The 25,121-nt window shown below is 36.9% G+C and overlaps 1 protein-coding gene across 5 annotated transcripts in view; it reads right to left on the minus strand.

Moving 5' to 3' along the window:
- LOC134648759 (diacylglycerol lipase-beta) overlaps positions 1–25,121 on the minus strand; it is a 92,806-nt gene that overhangs the window by 14,586 nt on the left and 53,099 nt on the right. For all 5 annotated transcript variants that reach the window (XM_063503300.1, XM_063503298.1, XM_063503299.1 and 2 more), the window contains exons 3-7: positions 13,414–13,638; positions 5,759–5,871; positions 5,171–5,392; positions 4,056–4,371; positions 2,352–2,475 (exon numbers count right to left, since the gene is read on the minus strand). In XM_063503300.1, coding sequence (XP_063359370.1) covers positions 2,352–2,475; positions 4,056–4,371; positions 5,171–5,392; positions 5,759–5,871; positions 13,414–13,638 — 1,000 coding nt within the window. The remainder of the gene's footprint in view (positions 1–2,351; positions 2,476–4,055; positions 4,372–5,170; positions 5,393–5,758; positions 5,872–13,413; positions 13,639–25,121) is intronic.

Below are 25,121 nucleotides of genomic sequence, written 5' to 3' on the forward strand. Positions count from 1 at the left end.
GAAGCAACAAACTAAGGGGAGAGAGTGGCGCCACGGAAGTTTTCTCTCAAATCCCTCTTAATGATACATATTAACAAAAGGGCGTATTTTAGTAGGGTATGGGGCGGCAGGAAATACCTTCATCCACTTAAGGCAAGATTGTTGTTGAGATGTGTTAGAAGTAGTGTTGTGAATAACGCTCATTTCGAGGCTTAAAGACTCGAACCCTTAAGACTCTCGAGGCTCAAAGGCGGCAAAGACGATTTCTTACGTCCATACGCGTAAAATAAATAAAAACAATTCTCAAATATAGTCGAGTCTTCAAGACTTACGAGTCTTGAGGGCTCGAGTATTTACGCCTAAAAATAAGCGTTATTCACAACACTGGTTAGAAGTCAACGGCTGTTTTGGCTTGCTGCGAGTGTTATGTATGATGCTGGTAAACAAAACATGAAAACATTTTGCTTGACATTTACAACCGTTGTAGGTATGTACTAGTAAGCTTGATACGTGAGATAATTTAAAAAAATTGAAGTGGCACTAAAAACTAACTTCTATGGTTGAAATCTTACGAAAGTTGATTTTGCGTACCTATTTTCAATTTTTAACACGCAGAAACGTCTGCGAACGATGCTATTAAGCTTAGAATAAATTTAAAATTTGAAAAAATACTGTCTTGGGTGAGACTTCAACTCACGGCTTCTGGATCTGGTCTTTACCTATTTTCATATTCATACCTTCATTAAAGTACTGAAAACTGGTCCTCTTACATGTTATCTGTCTGTAGAAGAACGAATTGAAACTTTGTAAACACCCATTTCGAAATGAATAAGTACCCCACTTATCTAACTACGCTTCAGCTGGTTCCGCTACGGCTGTTTTGAGAATTGCTCTTTAAAAGTTGTTTCTGCATGGTGTTGAAGGCGATTAATCCATCTCAATTTACGTTTAGGTTTGTATATTTTTCTCTTACATTTTAAATTGAAAATTAGTTACCTAGCCATAACACTTTTCAATCGACAGCCATATTTATGAAAAATAAATATTATTATGTAATCTATTTATAACAGGAGCCCATAAACCAACAAGACCTTCACCGAATGTAAACGGTAGCCGTATACAAACATCCCCAAAAAGGTATCCTTATTATTATTATTCTCTTTATTTATTTTTGGTCTTAAGTTAGGTTATTTTATAATATGGATATAAAAATAAAATACAAAAACACTTACAAAAACAATACAAAATACTTATAAACATATTATAAAAAACCTAACCTAGGGTGCCGCTAGCAGCGGGGCAAGGCCCAAGCTGCCGGTGGTCAGGGCTGCAGAGAGAGGAACCGGCGGACTATCCGCGCCGTGTCCAAGATCACCGCCTTCTGCATCTGACCCTTGATCCAACCACCTAGCGAGAGTCTCTCAAGATGTTGGTCGAGACTCTTCGCTATTAGACCGTTCACTGAAACGACTATCGGGACAATGATCGTCGAATCAACATCCCACATGGCGGTTATCTCGTGAGCCAAGTCTAGGTACTTGCTGGACTTGTCCTTCTCGGCTTTCACGAGATTCTCATCATGGGGGATGGTGATGTCAACGAGCACGGCCCGGCGTTGCGATCGATCTATTATCACAATGTCAGGCTTATTGGCTACAATAGTCCTGTCAGTGATGACAGATCGATCCCAATAGAGCGTGGCACGACCATTCTCGAGAACTGGCGCAGGTGAATACTTGTAGTACGGTACTTCGCGGTCCACAAGGCCGTATAGAAGAGCAAGCTGCTGGTGTATAATCCTGGCTACGAGATTATTATTATTATTATTCTCTTTATTTATTTATCATCTTAAGTTAGGTTAATTTATAATATGGATATAAAAATAAAATACAAAAACACTTACAAAAACAATACAAAATACTTATAAACATATTATAAAAAAACCTAACCTAGGGTGCCGCCAGCAGCGGGGCAAGGCCCAAGCTGCCGGTGGTCAGGGCTGCAGAGAGAGGAACCGACGGACTATCCGCGCCGTGTCCAAGATCACCGCCTTCTGCATCTGACCCTTGATCCAACCACCTAGCGAGAGTCTCTCAAGATGTTGGTCGAGACTCTTCGCTATTAGACCGTTCGCTGATACAACTATCGGGACAATGATCGTCGAATCAACATCCCACATGGCGGTTATTATTATTATTATTATTCAGAGCCCACTGTGTCCCACTGCTGGGCAAAGGCCTCCCCCCTCTTCCTCCTCTTCATCCTTATATTGCTAATTAATTCTGAAGTAATTTTTCATGAATCGACCTGTACAGAGAACTTAAATACCAAGTGTTACGTACCTACTGTCAACTTTAGGTATAGGTACGTACCTCAAAGACGTGATTGTTGAAAGACGCGAAAATGATGTCATCGGCTTCCATTTTGGACATGTACTTGACGCCGGCGAAGTGACACATGCAGCAGTTGTCGTCCGTTACGATCGAGTTCTTGGGACTGGAAAGAGAGGTTACTTTGATGTTTGCCAAATAAATCTAGACATTCTGAGATAAACGTGTCTTTATTGTAGATCAATTAGACTTTAGCGAGTGCATTTGAACACGAACTGTAGAAATAAATCTCTATTTGGAAATGTATTAGAAGGTGGCATATACTTTTGCCGCGTTGTTTCATCCGTCCGCATTAGTGTAATTTCTTGTTAACCATATTAGCATCAGGCCTTTCGGCCGACGCCGCAGTGAGAATGTTAAAGTCTTAGAGGGTAGTGTGCACAAACAAAAAAAATGCCTTGATCGGTAACGAATTCATTGTTCCTAAGTTGAATTTTTATAGAGCAAGTAAAAGTAACCGGAATACGATACGTCGTGTGTTAAGTGAATAAAGGTTGAGGACAAAAGATAATGGAAATTGGTCTACCTACGAATGAGTAAGCTATTTTTAGCACTATATAAATATATACTTATATTCTACTGACAGGTGTGGGCAGGTATAATGAAAAGCTTCTTCACAATATATATTTAGGTATCTAATTTAATTCCATCGCCATCTTAATTCAATGTAAACGAACACGATCACGTATCATCACGATCAGTAAGTAATTAACTATGTAATTTGCTCGTCACCTATCAAAACGGTAGCAGTAAATACTTAACTCAAGTACTCGATAAGTGCATAGGTATTATTGTTAGATAAGAATGATGAAATCGAGTGTAGGTACGCTATATCGTAGGCAATAATTAGATTAAATAACAAAGATATCCGCTAATGTAATCAGTCCGGGCTCAGCACGGTTCCATTTTTATCGACTATCACTATGCCCGTCACTTTCGCACTTACATACTTGTTAGAACGTGACAGGCATGGTAACAAACAATAAAAATGCGACCGTGCTACTAGGGGAGTGGATAAAACAATTGCTTTACGATTCCCTTTACACTGATCTGTTTTTGACATAATTAGATAGTAATAGTAGGTATTATGTAGTAATTTTCTTTTAGCTGAAATCGATTATACTTATAGTTATATGTACTTATAGAGATCTGATGGAGCTTAGTTTACCTACTTTTTGTTACAAGCCTATGATTATAATGTAAGATTCATTAAAATTACTAATTATTTGAAGCATATTTAATGAAATAAAGAGTTGAATAATCATTGGCAATTTATAATTTAGTAAGTTTAAAAGTAACGTTATTGATAGTTGACCTTTGTAAAGAGTAGGTAGTTTGAAGAAAGAATAAAAGGACTGGCATGGCGGTTAACGGGCATTCGGTTACGGGCAGAGGTGACGGGAGGATGATTGTGAAGTGAGGATTGGAGATTAAACTGTAACGGAATATTGTGATCAAGAAATATATTGTTGTTATGTAAGAAGGAATTTTTATTACATAACACTTGGCGGACGGGTCTCTTTGGTTGTTGAGCCGTGCTAGCGAACGGTGGTTATAAGACGAGATTATTGTGAATTGGAACAAGACAAGAAAATAAATGGATAGACATCTTCCAGGGTGTTGTTATTCTTACACTAATAAGTAAGGGACAGATAACCTCGTTTTTTTAACCTGCTTAAAACTCACCGACAACAGCAACACGTCAAGTGCCTGGCCAACTTGCAGAACCCAGTGAAGCAGTGTCGATACAACACATAGGGCCACCCATACGCCGCTATGGACAGCTTGAGGTAATGCAAAGCGTCTTTTAGGTTCATCCAGGGCGGGGTCTCGGAGAAGATTTTGTTGACATCTGTGGTGTATATGGGCTCTTCGTCGTTGATCATTTGAATGCGTCGCATCTCCCGTGTTTCTCGCTTCTGGCGGACTCGGAGTAGGACGCAGCCCGCCACGACGTCGGACGGGACTAGGTCTGTTGATCTGAATAGGGCGCTGAGGAGAGCTGGAAAAATATTTCTGATTTAGGCGGAGACAGCCAAGTTGTTGTTGTTTATCTAATACCTTTAAACGAGCAATTCTTGTTTATTTATATATATATTTCGGGGATCTCGGAAACGGCTCTAACGATTTCGATGAAATTTGCTATATGGGGGTTTTTGGGGGCGAAAAATCGATCTAGCTAGGTCTTATCTCTGGGAAAACGCGCATTTAAGAGTTTTCGCTCGGTCACCCAGATATTAATACCTAATAATAGTTGTACCTGGGGCCTATTGCATAACATTTTACAACTCATAATATAAGCGGACGCCTCTTTTCATTCTCTTTTATTAGAAAGAGACTTCCGCTTGTATTATGAGTTGTAAAATGTTATGCAATAGGCCCCTGGTTGTAGTACCTGGTAATAGTTGTTTTTGTTCAATAAAACAAAGTCTGTTCTACAGATCATACAGGTTCTGTAAGTAAAATCCTGCCGGTGACATACAGATAATTTGGAAAGTTAATTTAATACTGCTTCCTTTCCTACAGGACTTCCCATTTTTACGACGCGGGTAGAAGTTAAAGATAATAATAATAATGTAATTTTTTTTGAAAAGATGGGTCCCGCCGAGTTTGTTGCCGGTCCCATATTGGGATACCCTCCTCCAATTGAGGGGGGATTTAAATCTTCTCGGGGCAGAGGTGTATGGTTGGAGCCGGTCTACCTAGCTTTATTTGACGTTCATAAGCGCATTGTAATTATGCCTACTTGAATAAACTATCTTTTATCTTATCTTATAAAGTTACAAGCAACTAGCACTCACCGGCAACCTGCTGAAAGGCTTCCTTCCCGTGCTCATCTCGCTTGAGCCAGCAAAAGGCCCAGCGGAACCGCCTCGACCACAAGCCGGTGACCTTGCGGTGGTGCCGCACCTGGTTGGGCGTATCCACCATGTCCCCGTAGTTCACCGAGCCCAGCGGGTCGAACACCATGAACAGACCGAACACCGTCAGCGCGAGTTGCACCCAGTTGAAAAGGACTATGCCTGGACGAAGGAAAATGTTGCTTACAAAAAAAAACTAAAGACTTGTTGGTTTTAATAATCTATTTACAAAATAATCTATCTTTAAGTTTTTTTATGGTTACCTTCATATTCCAGACAATAAAAGGTGCTTTGTACAGAACGTCACATTTTGGCCGACTAGGACAACCCTTGCAAAACTGCACTTGGTGTGAGTAACGAAAAATAATTATTTACCTACATCCATAATTCATCGGTTTATTTTTATTTTGAAGATTGATAGTTTTCTATAGGTAAATAGTATCTAGTTGAATTAATAGTTGTATGTTGTTCCTGAAATAAATACAGAATAATTTGATAGATAACTAAGATACTTTTTCTGTGACTTACTCTGAATAACTACGCTGGAGAACTTGTCGGAGACCGAGCACTCTATGACGTCGCAGAACATCCACATGGTGCCCATCACGTTCAAGGCTATCTCCGGCAACACCAGCAGCACCCTGTACCAAGGAAATCTGTTTTAATACCGTTTCATACATGTTTCATAAGATTGAAAAAGGCACGGATAGAATCACGTCAGAACAGAAGTAGCTATTATGCGGACGAGGTGTTAAAACAGCTGAGGGCGAAAATGACTTCGACACAATTTGTTTTTAAGATAGTTAAAGCATGTGATATTTTGGACCCATAGCCCGCTTGGCCAATTCTCTTGCTGGCTGTAGGAAAGAAAGAAGTGTAGGCAGAAAGTAGATAGAGAGACACTAGGTAGCTCCTCCGCGAGCTCTAGGTGTTTTCTGATTCTACTATTAGTATTTCATTATAATTATGTTGGTTTAATAACAGTACAACGCTTTACTCTTGTCGGTAAACTAAAGTCATCCATCCCTCCATCTACTTCGATCCTTTCCAAGAACATCACCCAACAAAGTAAGCGGGGAGAAGGTGTTGAGATGCGGGAGGGGGAGATGTTGTTCAATCTAAGCATTACGTTTTCTCGCTTTCCTTGAATAATGTATAAAGTATAAAGGTTGTCACATCAGCACATCACATTGTATGAAAAGAAAAAAAAACTTATTTTTGGATATGTATAGCACCCAGTATTGACGCATTTGCGTACCATTTAAATTTGTCATGTGTCCTTCATAACGTGTTTATGGTAATGATCCTCACTTGTTTAAAAAATATGTCACATTCAGCCCGTTCAGAAAAATACAAGCTTTAAGTGTAAGGGCTGAGTGGACGCTCGGAGCGGAGCGTTCGGCGGGACGTGCAGCGTGGCGTCGGGCTCACAAGTGATTTGAGCAGCGTGCACTAAGGCCGCTCCTATACGTTTGCATTTGTTTAACATGCACGCCGCACGCCCCGCCCCGCTGCACGCCCAACATGAGCGTCCACTCAGGCCTTACACTAAGATGTGAAAGTTGTCAGCTTTCACCACATTGGCGCAAAAACTCTATAAACAACCATAAAAGAAATGAAAACATGAAATCTCTGTACACAAATGTATAATGCTCTTTATAATATACAAGTTACGCGTATCAGTGCAGCTGGCACTTGAAATACGATAAATTATTTGTATATTTACACAGACCTCGATACATAATGAATTCTGGATCCAATGTCACCGTGAAATGAGCTTTACGTTAACCTTCGGAGATTTATTGGTACATATTTAAAATCCAGCGTTACAAAAATGTATTCTAAAGTAAAGTATATTAAATATGCATGTCAATGTCACGTCATTCGCATCGGATAGGTAACCTACGAGTACAATGTGAGTTGAGTGTGAGTATTAGGAGTGTCTCTTTAAAAATTACTAGCGACATTTTAGGATCGGATTTAATAGAGTAAATCATGTTTGTTAAAACGTTTTAACTTAATAAACTAGATAAAATCAAACCTCTAAAAAATCCTTTGATAAGCTGTGAGTAAAATATTTGAGAAAAAACGCCAACAAATATGTATATCTCTGTACCAGGAATGTTGCGGATGCCGATTTTTTGACATTGATGCGGATTTTTAAAGGCTCATATCCGCGGATGCGGGTGCCAAGATAGGTACATAAAAAACGTCAAATATTACATTTTAGTAATTATTATTTCAAAAAACCGGCCAAGTGCGAGTCGGACTCGCGTTCCCAGGGTTCCGTCCCTGTAAGTCCCATTGACGCTTGACTGCTCATTTCTAACAGTTTTTTTTTGGCTAATGACTAAATTACCTAGCAGTCTAGCACTTACGCCGATGTTAAGACGTTTCTGTACCGACCTGTTCCACATCCGCATCCGCATTAAACTCCGCATCGATTTTATGCGGATGCAGATGCAGATGCGGATGTTGAAAATAATGCGGAAGTTACGCGGTTGCGGATGCGGATATTCGCAACATCCCTGCTCTGTACAATACTCGTACAGGTTGCTCAATTGCTATAATTGATTTTAAAGCATTGAAAAGTCCTGTTTAGATTTATGTTTGTTATGTATCTGACTGATGACGAATTCGCAGAAAAGCGTTTAGAAAAAAGGCTTTTGTTTCCTTGCAAAATAACGAAACTATTCATTCCTTAAGAGCCTTGATTTGGCTAGTTTGCAAATATTTAAAACGTGACCAAACCATCTTACGTATGCTTTATTGACAGTATTGTATGATCGCGCGCTAAATGTAAGTACTAAGTACTTACGTGGATGGTAAGTACTTACGTGGATGGCAAGAGATTCGCAGACAACGACAGCGTTACCTAATCTTTGTATGCTCAGGGGCGTCATTACGATCACTTGCTGTGGAAGCGCACGTCGATCGCTCAAACTAACTAGTAAATAATATTTTTCGAAATGGAGAAGACTGAAATTCCGATACGAAATTATGGATTATGACTGAAATTGTGTCCCACTGTGAAAATAACAGCCACTTTGCATTTTTTGTTAAATACTGAAAATTTTGTCGTTCCGATTTATTACGTTTTCTCAATAATTTAATAGTTATTTATTACCTGAAATATATGAAATGACTTAAAATCTTCTTATTGTAATATCTCATCTCAAGTTTCCTTTACACTGGTTAAATTAAGAAAATAACTTGAGTCCGTGCTTCCGCAACGATTGAGAATAAACAGCCAAGTCAGTCGAGAGTATAGAGTATATAATAGATTTAATCCGTTTTTACAGCGGAGTTAAGGATGACACGCTAGACCAGGCCGGGGCCGGGCCGGTGCTTCCGGCGCTTCGTTTTCTATGGAAAGCACCACGTGATCATCGATCAGCCGTCATAGAAAATTATATGTCGGCCGCCTCGCCCCGGGCACGGCCCGGTCTAGCGTGTCATCCATTATTGGTCAGAGAGCTGAAAATATCAAGTAGGTGCTTAGCTATATACCTACGACAAGTTGGCATGGCTGAGTGCCAAGACACTGATGGTGGTTTTTTTAATGCAAAATCATTTACCAAAAGTTAACCAACAAATTTAGAAAAATCATTACTATGCCAAGTACTCTTTTAGTGACATGAAAAATTCTGAAATTCTTTTTTTTTAACTAGAACAACCACTCTACCCTTCATTTCTCCGTAACAAAACTCTTTGTGAATGTATGTAACAACGACAAGTGAAGTAGCACCCTTAAACTTACCCTGACACAATGCCAAAGATCTTAAAACTTAGATCCAAGGGATTAAAATCGCTTAAGTAATTTCCATGAGAGTAAAGTTTGCCGACCAAACTTACCAGACGTGGGCGCTTCCCCGGCTAATCTGTCATTTGGGTTATCTTATCAAAGGGCACGCGGTCAAGGTCGTCAGAGATGCTCAAGCTTTGTAAATACGTATCAATATCAATTAACAAAGTAGGTAAAGAATCGCAACGATTAACAGAACCATTACATTCTATTGAAATTTAGGTACGTATTTCATTTCTTAAATTATTTGTATTTTCTGTACTTAATTTCATTTCGACGTTTGACTGTTTAAGATTGAAAATAACTTCGGAGATAAATACGTTTTTGCCATTCTGTTGATATCTTAATGTTTAACAATAAATGTTGTTGTGGGAATAGTGGGATACTCCAAAAAAAAAATTTTTATTAGTATAATTTATCATTGAACTTAGGTATAAGAAATGTAATGACTTAGGTTAGTCCTGTAAAATTGCATTTTGCTTAAATAAATAAATAAATTGAAAATTTAATAAAATCGACTAGTCCCGGAGTAAGCTCAATAAGACCCTACTTTTACTCTTTTTAGGGTTCCGTAGCCAAATGGCAAAAAACGGAACCCTTATAGATTCGTCATGTCTGTCTGTCTGTCTGTCCGTCTGTCTGTCCGTCCGTATGTCACAGCCACTTTTCTCCGAAACTATAAGAACTATACTGTTGAAACTTGGTAAGTAGATGTATTCTGTGAACCGCATTAAGATTTTCACACAAAAATAGAAAAAAAACAATAAATTTTTGGGGTTCCCCATACTTCGAACTGAAACTCAAAAAAAATTTTTTTTTTAATTAAACCCATACGTGTGGGGTATCTATGGATAGGTCTTCAAAAATGATATTGAGGTTTCTAATATCATTTTTTTCTAAACTGAATAGTTTGCGCGAGAGACACTTCCAAAGTGGTAAAATGTGTGTCCCCCCCCCCTGTAACTTCTAAAATAAGAGAATGATAAAACTAAAAAAAATATATGATGTACATTACCATGTAAACTTCCACCGAAAATTGGTTTGAACGAGATCTAGTAAGTAGTTTTTTTTAATACGTCATAAATCGCCTAAATACGGAACCCTTCATGGGCGAGTCCGACTCGCACTTGGCCGCTTTTTTTAACAGTAATTATCTTGAAATTTGTGACAAGATAAACACCCTAATAAATACCTTTTCATATAAAACTTTATTTACTTACATTAACGACATAAATATAAGGAAATACATTATAAGCCACACTGAAAAACTATTGAAAATGTTGTAAATCATATTATTATGAAATTTATGAATATTGCTCAATATTATGCGAAATATGACAAGACGTGTCAACTACCAAGTCACATTGTTTATTTCCAAGACACAAAGCGAAGAAAAATGGAATTAGGTACAAGTAGCCTGTGGCGCTAATATTAAATTTGGTCATAAATCACAATTATATTGCGGCCCCGATTCACGCTTTATTTATCTAAGCGAGCCATATTTCACGGTTTCGTATAATTTTGATAACTTCTAAACATATCAAGTGGTACGCCACAGTTTATTTCAGCTTTTGGAAAGAAAAAAATGGTAAAGGTAAATATTTATATGCTTGTACCTAACGTGTATTACGATAACGACTAGCAGGCATATCGTGTGAGTAGAACTGAGGTGACAATCGTTAAAGACTCAGCCTGGAAATAGGAGCTTTTCTAAATAATTACTAGGTATGAATGCGCGAGTGGTACATAATGTGATGTTCCCCTTAAGCCGCTTAAGGATACATATTAGAACAAATTAAATTATTTTCAGAAAATATTTTAATTTGTTGTTATTTCAGGTAGAAACACTACTATAAAAATTATAAACTGAAATAAATGTCATATACTAAGAAAAAGTGACCCAAGCCTCCAGTGCCCCAGGCTGGAATCGAACCAGCGTGCTCTGCTATCGCGGGGGTGCCTGTTGCCACTCGGCCACCGGGCCACAGCGGCATAGGTCGATTTTTTCCAAGTATATGCACTTCATACTGAAGGCTTATGGCGCCCCCTGGCCACCTCTAAGGTAGAACAGTATGGTTTGACCTTCTAACTGGATCATTTCAGGTGATACCGAGTTAGCGAGTTTTTTTTTCTTAGTATATGACATTTATTTCCCCTTTTTAAGGATAATTTGCCGGCTTGTGTATTGTGTGTACTCGTAAAGCCGGCGTCTCGCTAAAGCGGTCACAAATGTATAATTTCGAATGTAATGATAATATTTAGACGCTTATTTGAGAAATACTTCTACATTTTACATAGGTTTAATTTTCCTGTGTATCGGTATCGCTAACTACCTATCATCAACTTCAGAATTTTAAATGCAATATCGTTTGAAGAGGGATTCTTTTCAATCGATTTTGATACCAGGTCTAAGTTTTTAACTTTTTACAAAGCCGTTTGGGTGCCTTTGGAATATCAGCCTCATTAGCATGTCCATTATATTTTAATCAAGAGGAAGGAGTTTCTGGTTTAAATTCTAAATAATGTTTTCTGTGTACACTTGGGTATTATTATTTTTGATTTAGATTTAGATATTTATTCTCATAATATAAAATTACATTATAAATGTATGCTAAACTAATCTACATGAATTTAAATTATGATCGTCATTAATATTAACATGATTATTTAGTCAACTAATTTTACACATAACGCGTAATTTCTTTATTCCTGAGTTAATTTCAATCTCCACTAAAATTAAACTGTGTGCTTAAAATATATGAAAGTTAAATATTTATTATTTCGACATGTATACTTCATGCATACTTCATTCAACACATATTGGCAATTCTTAATCATCGATAAAAAGTTTCAAAAATAACTATCAGTTAATAATGAACATCTATCTTCCTCAACAAATGTTTTCGCTGGCCAGGGGCCAAGCAACGATTGCGCAATACATCAATATCCGACATTTACTACGCGTGTAGGAGAATCACTGCCGTATTCGAACTTCAAGATATTCACAAGAGACGACACGTACTAGATCCATTCTAAATACGTTATAGTTTAGATTTCAACTAGTTTTCTTTTGCAACACAATTCGGGCAACCAATTTGCCGTATTCGAATTTCAAGATATTCACAAGAGACGACACGTACTAGATCCATTCTAGTTACGTTATAGTTTAGATTTCAACTACTTCTCTTTTGCAGCGCAATTCGGGCAGCCAATGTCACTTTTACGTTAGATAGAGTTAGATATCTATTAGATGTGAATTGGATCTCTAAGTCATATCTTTTGGAAATCGTTCAAGAGTATCTCCAGAATCGCGCAAATGTCAAATTTGACAGGTTAGATCTTAAACATATCGTTATCGTATCTTGGTGATGTCTAAAAGATATCTAATAGATGTCTATTTTAAAATCAGAATCGGGCCATTAGAGTTTTTATTAATACTGAAATAAAGCGGTTTTCAAGCGATAATGTTTCTCGAATAAACGGAAACAATTCAGCAATAGCGAATTCGAATCACACGACGGGATTCTGTGTAAAGGATGACTCAGGCTAGACCGGTCCGGGCCCGGACCGAGGCGTCCGACATGTAATTTCCTATAACGGATGATCGGTGGTCACGTGGTGCTTTAAATAGAAAACGAAGCGCCGGAAGCTCCGGCCCGGCCACGGCCCGGTTTAGCGTGAGTCATGCTTAATTTAATAAACCTCTGCACTTTAGAAACTAAACTTATATGGGATGCGAAAACTCCCTTGTCTATCTATATGTATTATCAAAACTTGGTTTCCTGTATACGCTAGGGGTTGGCAAAGTTTTATTAAAAAGCAGCCAACGATACCTAATAAATACATCAATTCATTAATTTAAGTGCCGCTTTACGTTGTCGAGCTAAAAAAGATCATTTGTGTAGGTACTTCTATAAGCTTTGATTAATTGATCGTTCCCGCGAAAAGCTATACCTACCTAGCTACTAATACTTTCTGCAACTCGTCACTTCAAACTTGCAAAGTGCCTTTATAAATTGGGTGCTTCAGGCGAGAAGGCTACTTTGTCGGTTTTCATCACAGGCAATTTATTGTTAGGTACATCAAGCCTGATTGATTATTCGTTATTTGTCTGAGACCGTATTAATTATAAGTAAAAAACTTAATAAATCCTTTGTTCATAATATAATACCTAAACCTGATGGTGTAGGTACAGAAATTATATAAAATTTACGTAAAAATATAACATTTACATTATTTACGTAGTATTTACGTATAAATTAAAAATTTATATTATTTTAAATTATAACATTTACGTAGCTTTGTGTAAATCCGAGTAATAGGTACATTTAAACTCATGTAAGTTCTACAAAAAGAACAGAGTTGTAGCTATGCTTACTTCATCAACAAGAGCGGGGAGACGAGCTTCCTTGCGTCGACCTCCGTGATGGTACCCCTAGCGGACTGGTGCGCCAGGGCCGCCAGCAGCAGCATCAGCACCGCTTGCAGCACCAGCGCGCCGCACAGGTACAGCCGCACGAACGCGCCCCCGTGCCAGCCTTCCGACTGGCATCGCCATGTTACCGGGAATATCACTTCTACCACGAGAGCTATCAGCACCAGCCTGTGGACAAGACGATTTCATATTAGGCTGTTTTTTTAAATAAAAAATAAGTTTTTAGCAAAAATTTCATTTTTCGTACAAGCTTTTATCGCTGACTGTACTTTTTTTTCCTCAGGCAACTAATACTCATCGAGACATTTCTAAAAACCCTAAACACAAATAGGTTGCGTTGTTTTACCACAGAATTCCTATGGGCCACCTCCTGTCTCCATCGTCAGATCAGCTAGATGGTACCATAATATTACATTGTCACCCGACTTACATATGTATGCAACTTTTCAGCTTCATTGGAAGTCGGGAAGTGGGTGAAATGTAACTTGCAAGATTTGACCCGTACAATCATAGACATACTTACATAGGTAGGTACACTGCAAGTAAAATAAAAGCTTGTAAAATTGCATTAATGCACCATACCGTGCTTTTGAATTTTAAATATGTGATGTAGTATCCTTGTTCCTGAATAATATGCGAAGCGAATTAAAATTAAATTTATCAAAAAGGTAGATAGATGGATGTTAATCTAGATTAACCTTTAGGTACTTATAGGATAGGTTCTCTTTATCCCACAGCGGTGAAATGGGGGTGGATCTGGATACCAAAGTACGATGAAAGAATATTACCCGGACGAAATTGCTAACAATAGATCGTGAATTAAATATGCTAAGAACTATAGGTATTGTATACAATTTAAACCGATATAAACGCCCACTTTACGCCCACTCTTTAGCTGACACGGTTCTGAAACGAATGAAGATTCAATGGAGCGCATGAAATTATATGCAAATTCGAATTCATAAATTGGAACCCTGAATTTGCCTACGCTTGTGTCGAGTCACGAAAAATAGAACTGATGAGATCGCGTCGAGAATATAATTGTATCTGTTGAAATGAAGGGTTCAATAATGTAGTAGCAACATTGTCAATTAAAACGATGTCGCTACAATTTAAAATCCATTAGGAAGCAATCACGCTGAAGAGGCGAAGGTCGGGAGCGGGAAGGCCGAGGACCGGCCGGCGGCCGAAAGCGCCAATCGATAGAGTGCTTCATTCATATTGATGTACCCACGCAACAAGTGATGTACCACTATACGCTATTTGGTAGAGTCATCTTTATCAGATAGGTTATAGGCGTTCCAAAATTGAAGCGCTTACCTTGTGACAAATTGGACAAGTTTCCTTTAGTCGCGGGTGGACAAGCGAGAAATGTGCACGTGCTAGCACACCAAAAGAGAAAGAGACGACCTTATGTTTAACAACGAGTGTGACAAAGATGGATGGAATGAGAATATTAATCAAAAATAACAGATTTCTTCGTAGGCACAGAAATAAATATGGAAGTATTTTTGTGCTCCTCAAAGTATGAGTATAACCTATCTATTGTTTATCTATCAGCCGACAATGCAATGGCTTTAGTGAAGACGGTAAACTTACCGCATCTATCCTTAACCCCACTATTAAAGGTCGGTCACGAATTGAGTAGTAATTTATGAACTCAATTGGAATCAACTGCATTTTTCAATAAAATACAAGCTCCATAAAATGAAGTTAAATACCAAAAGCAGGTCAGCCATTTTTATTTATAGACACAGTTTTGGTCAAATGCCAGTAAGCGGCTACTTAAACTTTTAAGTTATTTCAGAATATGCATAGAAAAATGTTATAGTAGCCTCTGACAATTTTTAAACTAATATAAGTACATGTACGTACAATACCATAAGTTTGCATAATGTCAGTTTATTATTGCATAAGTAGGTACCTACTTTATAGGTAGGTACCTAACCAGTATTCATACACCTAATGGTTTGACCTTTTGTAAAAAAATATTAATGTAACCCATGAATAACATTCCACTAATAAACAGATATCGGGGTTTAAACTTCAACTAATTACGTGCAGTTAACTTAATGGAAGTTAAATTGCTAAGACTTAATTGATAGACTCAATATAATAAAAACAAAACAAGGATTTGTTTTCATGGAAATCCCTTGACGTAGGGCTCCGCCCGTCACTACGTAATTAAGGAGAGAGGCTATTATGAGATTGACTCTGAAATTGGATCCTCCTACTACGAATTTAGGCATAACAAGTTATAAGACTCAGGTTATTATTAAAGTATAAGTAGGTACTTATAGAATTTTATTGCGTAGGTACTCTTGTGTATAATTGAAACCCAATGAATATATTATTAGGCTTTAAACTAAAAAAAATATATAGGTACCTCTTTGGAAGACAGCCAACAGTTACTCCCGGCGAAACCGTATATTACAGAACGTGGACATTCCAGTCCCTAATACCCTGGGCGGAAGGGCTGTTAGGGTTCGTGTTGCTTATTGAAAGCTACGAATGCGATGCTGATTCCTTTTAAATAGCACCGTCGAACGAAGGTCGCGTAATAATACACTGTTATTGTAGGGCTGACATTGACTTTGTATTTTAAACTACATTTCCATTTTGTATTGCATGACTATATGTTAATGTAAATATAATACCTACAATGAATATAATTAAATATTGATTAGGTTTCCATTTGATCTTTACAATATTTATCTTTAATATATCTTTAATCATTCTTTAATAACTTTTTAAATTATTTGACGATGACATTGTGTGACATGTGTGTCAATTTATTTGACCAAGTCAGGATAGTGTTCCAAAATTAGGTCATAATTTTAATATTAATCTTATGACCACAAAGTACAATTAGATTCTGAATTGAAAATTATAATCCTAAATTATACCTTTATTTACGTATATCAAGGCTAGCCAATTATTGCTGGTATGAATGTAGGTTTAAATACTTTAAATTTATGCCGTAACTTGCAACCTCTTTACATATTTCAGTTAATAATTCCGGCATTTTAATTAAAGAAGAGAGTTATTGTCATGTGACAGTTCTGTAGTTTTTAATAGTCTGTCAGTCAGGTTATTCCTTGGAGAGATTTCTTTGATTTCTTATTATCTTGATTATTGTTTTTTTTTAATTTAGATGTGTAGGCATTATTTTTTGATTATACAAAAAGTGTTTTAGTGTGTGTAAATAGAATATCGTGTCCAGTTTACTTGTTATGTTGTTGTAAAATCATGTTTGTGTTTTTGGACAATAATTCCGATTCCTCTGCTATCGCCAGCTGTAGTAACAAGTAAGTACCAAGAATAAACTAAAAAAAAGCAAGTAAACTGGCTGGCTGGTGTTTTTGGCAGTGACAAACTTTAATTGGGTCAAACTATGGATTAAATATTCCAATTAAATATGGGATTACGCTTTGTATGTATCTTTAAAGATGCCTATGAAGCATGTCTTCATTATGTCGTTTATGTCTTTACTGCAATGGTGTAGACCTGGTACCTATTTAATGTATGTGTGAAAGCCACAAGCGTAGTGATTGTATCGATCCAGACATTGCAGAATACAAGAACTACCTAATTCAAATAATTGTAGCAATACGGAACAATGACCACCTAGCAGGCGATATCGAAGCAGATACAATAACGGCGCCAAGAAATAAGAAAAATCGTATCGTATGACATTGTTCCGTTATAAATAAGTTGTCAACGGCGGGAAAAGGCGATATGCGATATGATAACGTACTCCATGCGTACACCTATGTGTTTCTTTGGCTGGTATTGTTTACTGTTCGAGACAAGTGCACTTAGCGCCACTTGCACCATACCGGGGTTAACCGGTTGTTAACTCAGTGTCAAATTGTATTGGTAACCATGATAACTCCAGGTTTAACCGGTTAACCCCGGGTATTAAGATGGTGCAACTGGCCCGTAAGTATTGTTTTGTGTGTGTTGATAATTTTATTATTCGTTCCTATCCGTTACTGTGAAAATGCTTGTTATAAAGAGACAAGATTCTTTACTATATTTCTTAAGTATATGTTACCTTCTGCATAGGTACTAAGTATTTTTTGTATGCATCATGGCGCTAAGCAATATTACTTTTGCTGACATGAGTTCGTTCATACTTAATGTAAATATACACGCAAAGGGAATTGTGTATAGCTACTTAACCTTAATAACTAATAACATTACGAGCATATTATGCTGCCCCGCCATATTAAAGTACGTTAAGTGAGTAACAAATCTCGTTACTGAGGCAGCATAGGGTAATAACGTGTGCACAGAAGTAATAACACACAGAAATAGAAGTATGTATATATATTTTGTGGAATTCTTATTACGCTTAGATTACTCAGATACTGTACAAGACGTATCCTTAACCCTTAAATACATGATTTTTTCGTTTTGCCCGAAATTAATATATATATCACATAATTGTTTGCCGTTTCTAGGAAAAATAGTAAAAAAAATATATCATCGATTTTCACTGGGAAATCAAGTGTTAAAAGTTGCATAGTCTAAATCATATTTTTGGAAATATATAGCTATTAGTAAGGGGTATAGGAAAAATCTTAACTGCCAACAGAAAGGTACACTATTTGTGATGTTCCTATGATAAAATTTGTAAATATAAAATAATTACAAACCCTGAAAAATCTGCCCAAAATCACATACTAAAAATCATCAACTTCCAGGTTTTTCCAAGTTTTCCGACATTTCGTCTATAAACAAATGTAACTTTTATAAATTAAAATACTGCGTAAATTTATGTAATAATTCGGAAAATTTATTAGTTTTACTATTGAAATAATAACAAGAACAAATAGAATTTGTTTAATAATGCATAACATTTGATGTTTATGTTGTGTGTATAAATGCATCACTATGCATTTAAGGGTTAAATGACTCGGGATTATTTTAACGCCCTGGTGTTGTTACAATACCACGATGATAAACAAAAAGATTCTTATATATTATAAAAGTTTCAACTTGACGAAAGCATTGTTGCTACACATGTATGCTATTATGTTGTCATTGAATGTGTATGATTCTCGTCAAATTAAATATACATCCGACCGATAGAAGTACTAGTAGGTAATATGATAAGTTAACTACATATAACTAATATTATTAACAGAGGTCGGACAAATTTGCGACATTGCTCGCAATAATGTGGACATGACTCCAAAATTGATTAAATAATTAATTTCTTACCTGAGGTTTAATTTTGATTCCTAATCAATAAATAGCACTTAAATATATTTTTGATATAAAAAAAGAAGTACCTACAGAAAATTTGGAAAACATACTGATTATTTTTTTAAATAAATTTACATTATAAGAACTCTTTGTGTTATTTATACTCATACTCATACTCATACTCATATATTTTATTGCATTTCATGTGTACATTTCATGTGTTTATTGATTAGGAATCAAAATTAAACCTCAGGTAAGAAATTAATTAAATGATTAATTATTTAATCAATTTTGGAGTCATGTCCACATTATTGCGAGCAATGTCGCAAATTTGTCCGATCTCTGATTATTAACTATTAGTATATTTAACTATAACTACTTGCAAGTTTTCAAATTGACATACATACCTAGTTACAAATAACTTATTACAAGTTTTGTTAAATTGAAACAAACTCTAAAGACAAGTAACAAAGTGAGAAATAATCTTGTTTATTAATAACCTCAATAAAACACAAAAGGAAGTAGCACACAAAATACGCTTACGTAAACACGTTTATCCTTATGTTTTTGTTCTGCATATTACTGCACAAAAAAGGGTAAAACTGATTATAAACTTTAATCAATGGCGCTTATAGCCTGTTACATAACGGCACCGGCCTGCCAAAAATGCGGTGTGAAACACAATGGACCAGCGATGGGTCAAGGACTGAGGGTCCGGATATTTACGGGGGAGCTTAACTGCTGTCGTGTATTTTATTATATGGACAACGACCGCCACGATTCGGTATTTTACTGTCAGCGCAATATTCATTTAAGTATCGGTTATTACTTGAAAAAAAAAACGGAGATAAAACCGATCTGAGTGATAACTGCAGTAAAATAGAAGGAAGGCCTAGTTTTTGGCACCGACTTACTTTATAAGATAAATATCACTACTTTGAAAAAATCTCGTATCTCACACTGCTATTCAAAGTTGAAAGGCAGAAACTCTGTATGCACCCCATACATAGATGTGGTATCTTATTTTTGTTTTGATTGACAAGATACGAGTTTTTTTTTTAAGTAGACACCCGCCCAACTCGTCCGCGGTCCGTAAGTGCTGTGAATGGCACTACTGATCCGATTATCTTATACCTTTAAACGAGCAATTCTTGTATATACAATATATACATTTATAAATAGGTATATTTCGGGGACCTCGGAAACGGTTCTAACGATTTCGATGAAATTTGTTATCGCGGGCGAAAAATCGATCTAACTAGGTCTTATCTCTGGGAAAACGCGCATTTTTGAGTTTTTATATGTTTTTGTCTCCCAAATATTATTAGCTAGTACATCCCGCCAGGGATGCGCAGTGACGTCACGTTCACGCGTTCGGGGTACGCTGCCCACTCTATGCGACATGTAACATGATTCGATAAACTATGTGCTTATAAATAACCCTGCGCTTTTAGGGTTGCGTCCTCGAAACGTGACCAACCCTATGACAGGCAGTGTAGGCTCTACTGAGCCTCTAGTGATACTTCACTATATGACCGTCCGGAAATAATCATAAACAAGAGTTAATTATTATCAGAAAGGAAATTGTCTGTGTTTTTGTCTAGAACGTTAAACTACATCTCTATTTTATTATCAATTAAACATAAAACTTGATATATACATATAAGAAAATAAACTGCATAACGGAGGGATTGTAAAGTCCAACTCCCGATTCAAAAATGAAACCAAAACGTTGGTGGCACGAAACTACGAAACCCTCCGTGCACGAGCCAGACTCGATCTTCGTCGGTTTTTATCTAATATGCGTCAGACTACATGTCCTGGCCATGGGGCTGCCCACTCTATGCGACATGTAACATGATTCGATAGAGTATATGCCTATAAATAACTTTACTTCGTTTTTTCAGAACATGCACGCGTTGAGGCGGACAAAAAGGTTCAGCGCCCCTTGGAAAACAGCTCAGGTAACTTTTATTTTATTAACATAAAAGAAATAAGTTTTCTTACGACAGACAACTAATAGGTACTCATCGAGACAATTCTAAAAACCCCTAACACAATTAGGTTGCGTTGTTTCATCACAGAGTTTCTATGGCCACCTCCTGTCTCCATCATCAGATCAGTTCGACAGTACCATATTATTGTATTGTCATCAGAACTACATACAGCTGCCAATTTTCATGACGCTACGATCCTTGGAAGATGGTTAAATTAGTTACCTTAGATATTCCATTACATACAGGTCGACCTAATATAAGCTTGTTAATAAAAATGGTAACATTTTACAGGTTTACTTACACGATTGACGTGAAAGAGGTGTTTATGGAGTATATGAATTGATTTTTGTGTTTCTTTGGCTTTGACGTGCCTAGTGGGAGAACTATAAAGCATGACTTGCCCCACTGCTGGCTACTGATAGCGTTGACATTTCTGCATACATACATTCATTACAGTACGTTTATATTATACGTATTTAACTGCTCATTTGATACATATGAACTGTTAAATAACTTATGTGCATTAATACGCAATAACTAACTGAGGCGGTGCAACTATCAGCTAATTGTTTTATTGAGTTTTTTTTTGGTATTGTAAGGTACCATTGTTTGAACTATCATAGTTTGCGACTTTCCCAGGAAACGTTTTAAGTGTGTCGGCTCATCGCCGAATAATAAGCTAGTTAATTCTATTTAAATACGGCCACTGAATAGGGTCGCGACTGAAACAAATAGATCAGATCTATGAAAATAGCAGCAAGATTCATCGATCGCCCAGAAACTTATTAGCATATTTTGTAGAGGAAATAGCGAAATGTCACCTCGCTATATTTGAAGCAACCCTACTGGAGGAAGTGTCTCACAGAAGACCGTAACATCAATAACAACAACAACATTAATAATAACTTTGTAATATTATTGTAACGTTATTTATATATTGTTTTAATTCTGCCTTGTGTTCCTGCAGGCGTATCAAGGTCGCGCATATCGTGTATGGCATAATATGATACAGCATACTCGTAAGTCATTTTCTGACATTATGCGTAAGTAAGCCGTAAGGAACGAGCGCAAATTAGGTATATGTAAAGTTACCAGAGCTTACGAGGATGCACTCACTTCTACTGACAGCGCAAATCTTTTAAATGCTTCAATCTTCAATGCACACGGGACACTCTAGGAGTTACTAGTGCACATAATAGGCTACGACGACGTATATTTATAACAAAGCGGTTCGTACAATCTTTTGCCACCAAAACAATATAAAAACGTGATAAATCTTTACACGAGTTTGCCACGTTTATTAACTATATTTACATGAAAATACAACACCCTTCGCCAAGAATAGAGCCCTGGGGCTTGCGATCAAAGCATTCGCCATTCAGTAAAACGTGAATGGCGATATCGATCGTAAACTTGAAACTTCATGACGAAATGAAACTTTACGGTTCAATTTCAACTTATATTTGTGCGTTGTGAAAGCATTTTAGTCAAATAGTAGTATTTTACTAGCCCTTAAACAAGCTTTTATCACTGACTGTGAATGTACTTATTGTTGTAGGTACCTACGTATAGTCAGCAATCAATTAATATTTTCGAACACACTTTCATAAATTTTCTGACTCCACGCTTTAATTTGGTAATTAAGGTAGTCTTAATACGCGTTAATTCTTATATTAATTAAATCAAATATCAAAGAATCAAATGAGGTTGCGTAGCCATAATAAAAATAAATTAAATGGTACATTAATATTTTCCATAATGCCAACCAGGGAGGAAAAGGAGTATTAAGATTATTTGGAGAATTCACTGCCCACTATCCTCTTAAACACAATAAATGCCTGTCCATGTAACGTAGTATCAATTCGAGAGTTGATGTAAGCTCATGGTGATGTGGATATTCGCCTGACGACAAGATCCGAGACCCGACATCCAACTTTTCTGACAGGTTTTGAGCGAATGAGGTAAAAACATTTCAGCTCTGTTATTAATACGCAGGGCGGCGTTTTTTACAATTTTTCCCCGTATAAAAAAGGGTCGACAATAAACTTTAAAGGTTTAAGCGACACTTTATTGTTAAAGAGTATTCCCATTCGCTCCGACCCGGCGTTTGACATAGGTCGCGAGGGTCGGCGAGACAAAGTTGAGTGTTCCAGCACTCACAGTTGAAAGAACATCGTTGAATGAACAATCAAAACGTGTGCGAGGCGATATCTACGAGCAGCATTCGAAACCACGGCCCTGAATAATCGTGACAACTAAAGGGACAGAGTGGGTACAGAAGTTGCTAAGCGGGCAAGGTGTTCAAAATGATCCGACACCTTTATTGTTAAGGGACTACAAGAGCATGTGCAGATTTTGACGACCTCACCCTCATTACTTTAACTTTGTATTGGCTTTTTGAAAATTTACAATTTAGTACCGTTTGTGGCTTAGAAAAGCAGAATTTTTCCCAAGGTTTGAATTATAAGAATTTTGTGATTCCTATTAGAACTGTCTGTTATTAAACAGGCCAGTCGTTTTAATCTCCGCCAAATACCTACCTACTCGTTTCCTGCCCTAATGACTACCTACTCATTTTAAAACTAGACAAAATACCGTAGTCTTTTTGGTTTGCGACTATAATCAGGCGTTTTTTGCCAAAACCATAATGGTTGTCAATGTCATGCAAAAATTATACACCATTTGGTTCGTGCTCAGAGGTTTTTAACCTCTTGATAATTTTGTGGCTCTTGTGCTTTTCACGCAAATGTATTGTTAATTATATTGTGCCTTTTTTGTTGCAGTTTGTTTCTTAGGTAAGTACTTAACCAAAGTGATTTCCATGGTTCCATTTAAAGATAACTATTTAGTAATCTAAATCGCCTAAAATAATTTCATAAAAGTCCCTTAGTTTCTCAAACAATCTTGTAAATTAATTTCCTAATAATGGACTCAAAGTACCTTTATAAGTATATCTTAAAATAGATATAGAATAGATTAAAATAGATAACAACATAGTAACCAGCCCCCCCCCCCCCCTCGATTTGTAGGTTTCCGCTACGCGCGTGAATAAAATACCGCCGAGCGGAGGTTACACTGAGAAAAATTATATTCATGAAATAAGAATTCAAGTTTTATTTTTATAGCGTTATCTTACCTATGTATTTTAATTGTTCCGAAATCGAGTAACCGAGCAATCATAATTAGGTTTACCAGTTAACCTGCGCGCCTAATTCATGTCAATTTACGTGTTTCAGAGCTAATTAGCCTAGTTAATAAGCTTCCAAAGCTTTCGCTCTTGATTTAATTTGCACTGAATATCTAAATGATCTTCCAATTTACCCTATTTGAATATAAAGTTAGTCCGCCGTTTGATTCCGACTCCGACGAAAATCAAATTGGGGTAGTCGGTGGATTTAGTTCGAATTCGATTTGAAAACGGATCGTGGTGACGATAGTGGAAATGGCAAGCAATGTTCTACTGAAGGAAGTTTAGGCCGCAGTTTGTTAGGATAGCATCGGTTCTCGAATATTGGCATAGACATCCTCCGCAATATAGGTACTATTAACGATACTTAAAACATACAATTTGACTGTAAGAAAACTTAATTACGCGTAGGTACTAGTTAGGTACGCAGGTGTGGTATGGGCATACAGTGTGGTTTGGCCTTAAAACGCGTAATGTTATTTACCATCATTGCAGGGCGCTCTGATTTAATTCAAGCTGTGTGTTGTTGTTCTACTTTTCCCGATAAATGGGAATTTCGCCAGGGAAGCGTCATTAATTTTACCAAACCAACCAACGCCATGTAAACATTTTAGATAGCGCTAAAATACGCCAAAAGAGATTAGTTCTGACGGCGCCGGCGTGATTCATGAGATCGGGATATTCGGGTCGTGTATCGAACTCACCTTACGTAGGTGAGAGATAGGCAGGTAGAAATCTAGCGGATATCTCTTTCTTACAAAATGGATTTGACAAGAGACTTCCGCGTATAGGTATTAGCTTCAATAGATCGTGATTGGCTTGTTAAGAAGGAACAATTGAATATCACTAGCTATTATATACTAAAATTATACTGCTATGCTGCATAATATGGGTACACTACATAATTCCGAAATATTTAATGCCGAATTTTAGAATATCGAATTTTATTATTCCGTTTTTTTAATGCTCGACCCACAAAAATTCCGACTGTCGTAATTATGAACGATGAAAATCATGAAAGTGTATTATATTTCCGAATAGCAAACAAGGCGATTTTTTTAAATTCCGAATGTAAAAATTCCGATAGTGATAAACACCGAATTTAACATTTACGATTTTTGAAATCACGAATTCCGAAATGCCATTATTCCGAAGATTTGAATTCCGATTTGACGTGACTCCTATTATAAATATCCCCATTTTTTTAATACCGAATTTATCGATTCGTGCTCCTCATCTGCTCCGGCGCTACG

The sequence above is a fragment of the Cydia amplana genome, chromosome 6, assembly GCF_948474715.1.
Source record: "Cydia amplana chromosome 6, ilCydAmpl1.1, whole genome shotgun sequence".
NCBI lineage: Eukaryota > Metazoa > Arthropoda > Insecta > Lepidoptera > Tortricidae > Cydia > Cydia amplana.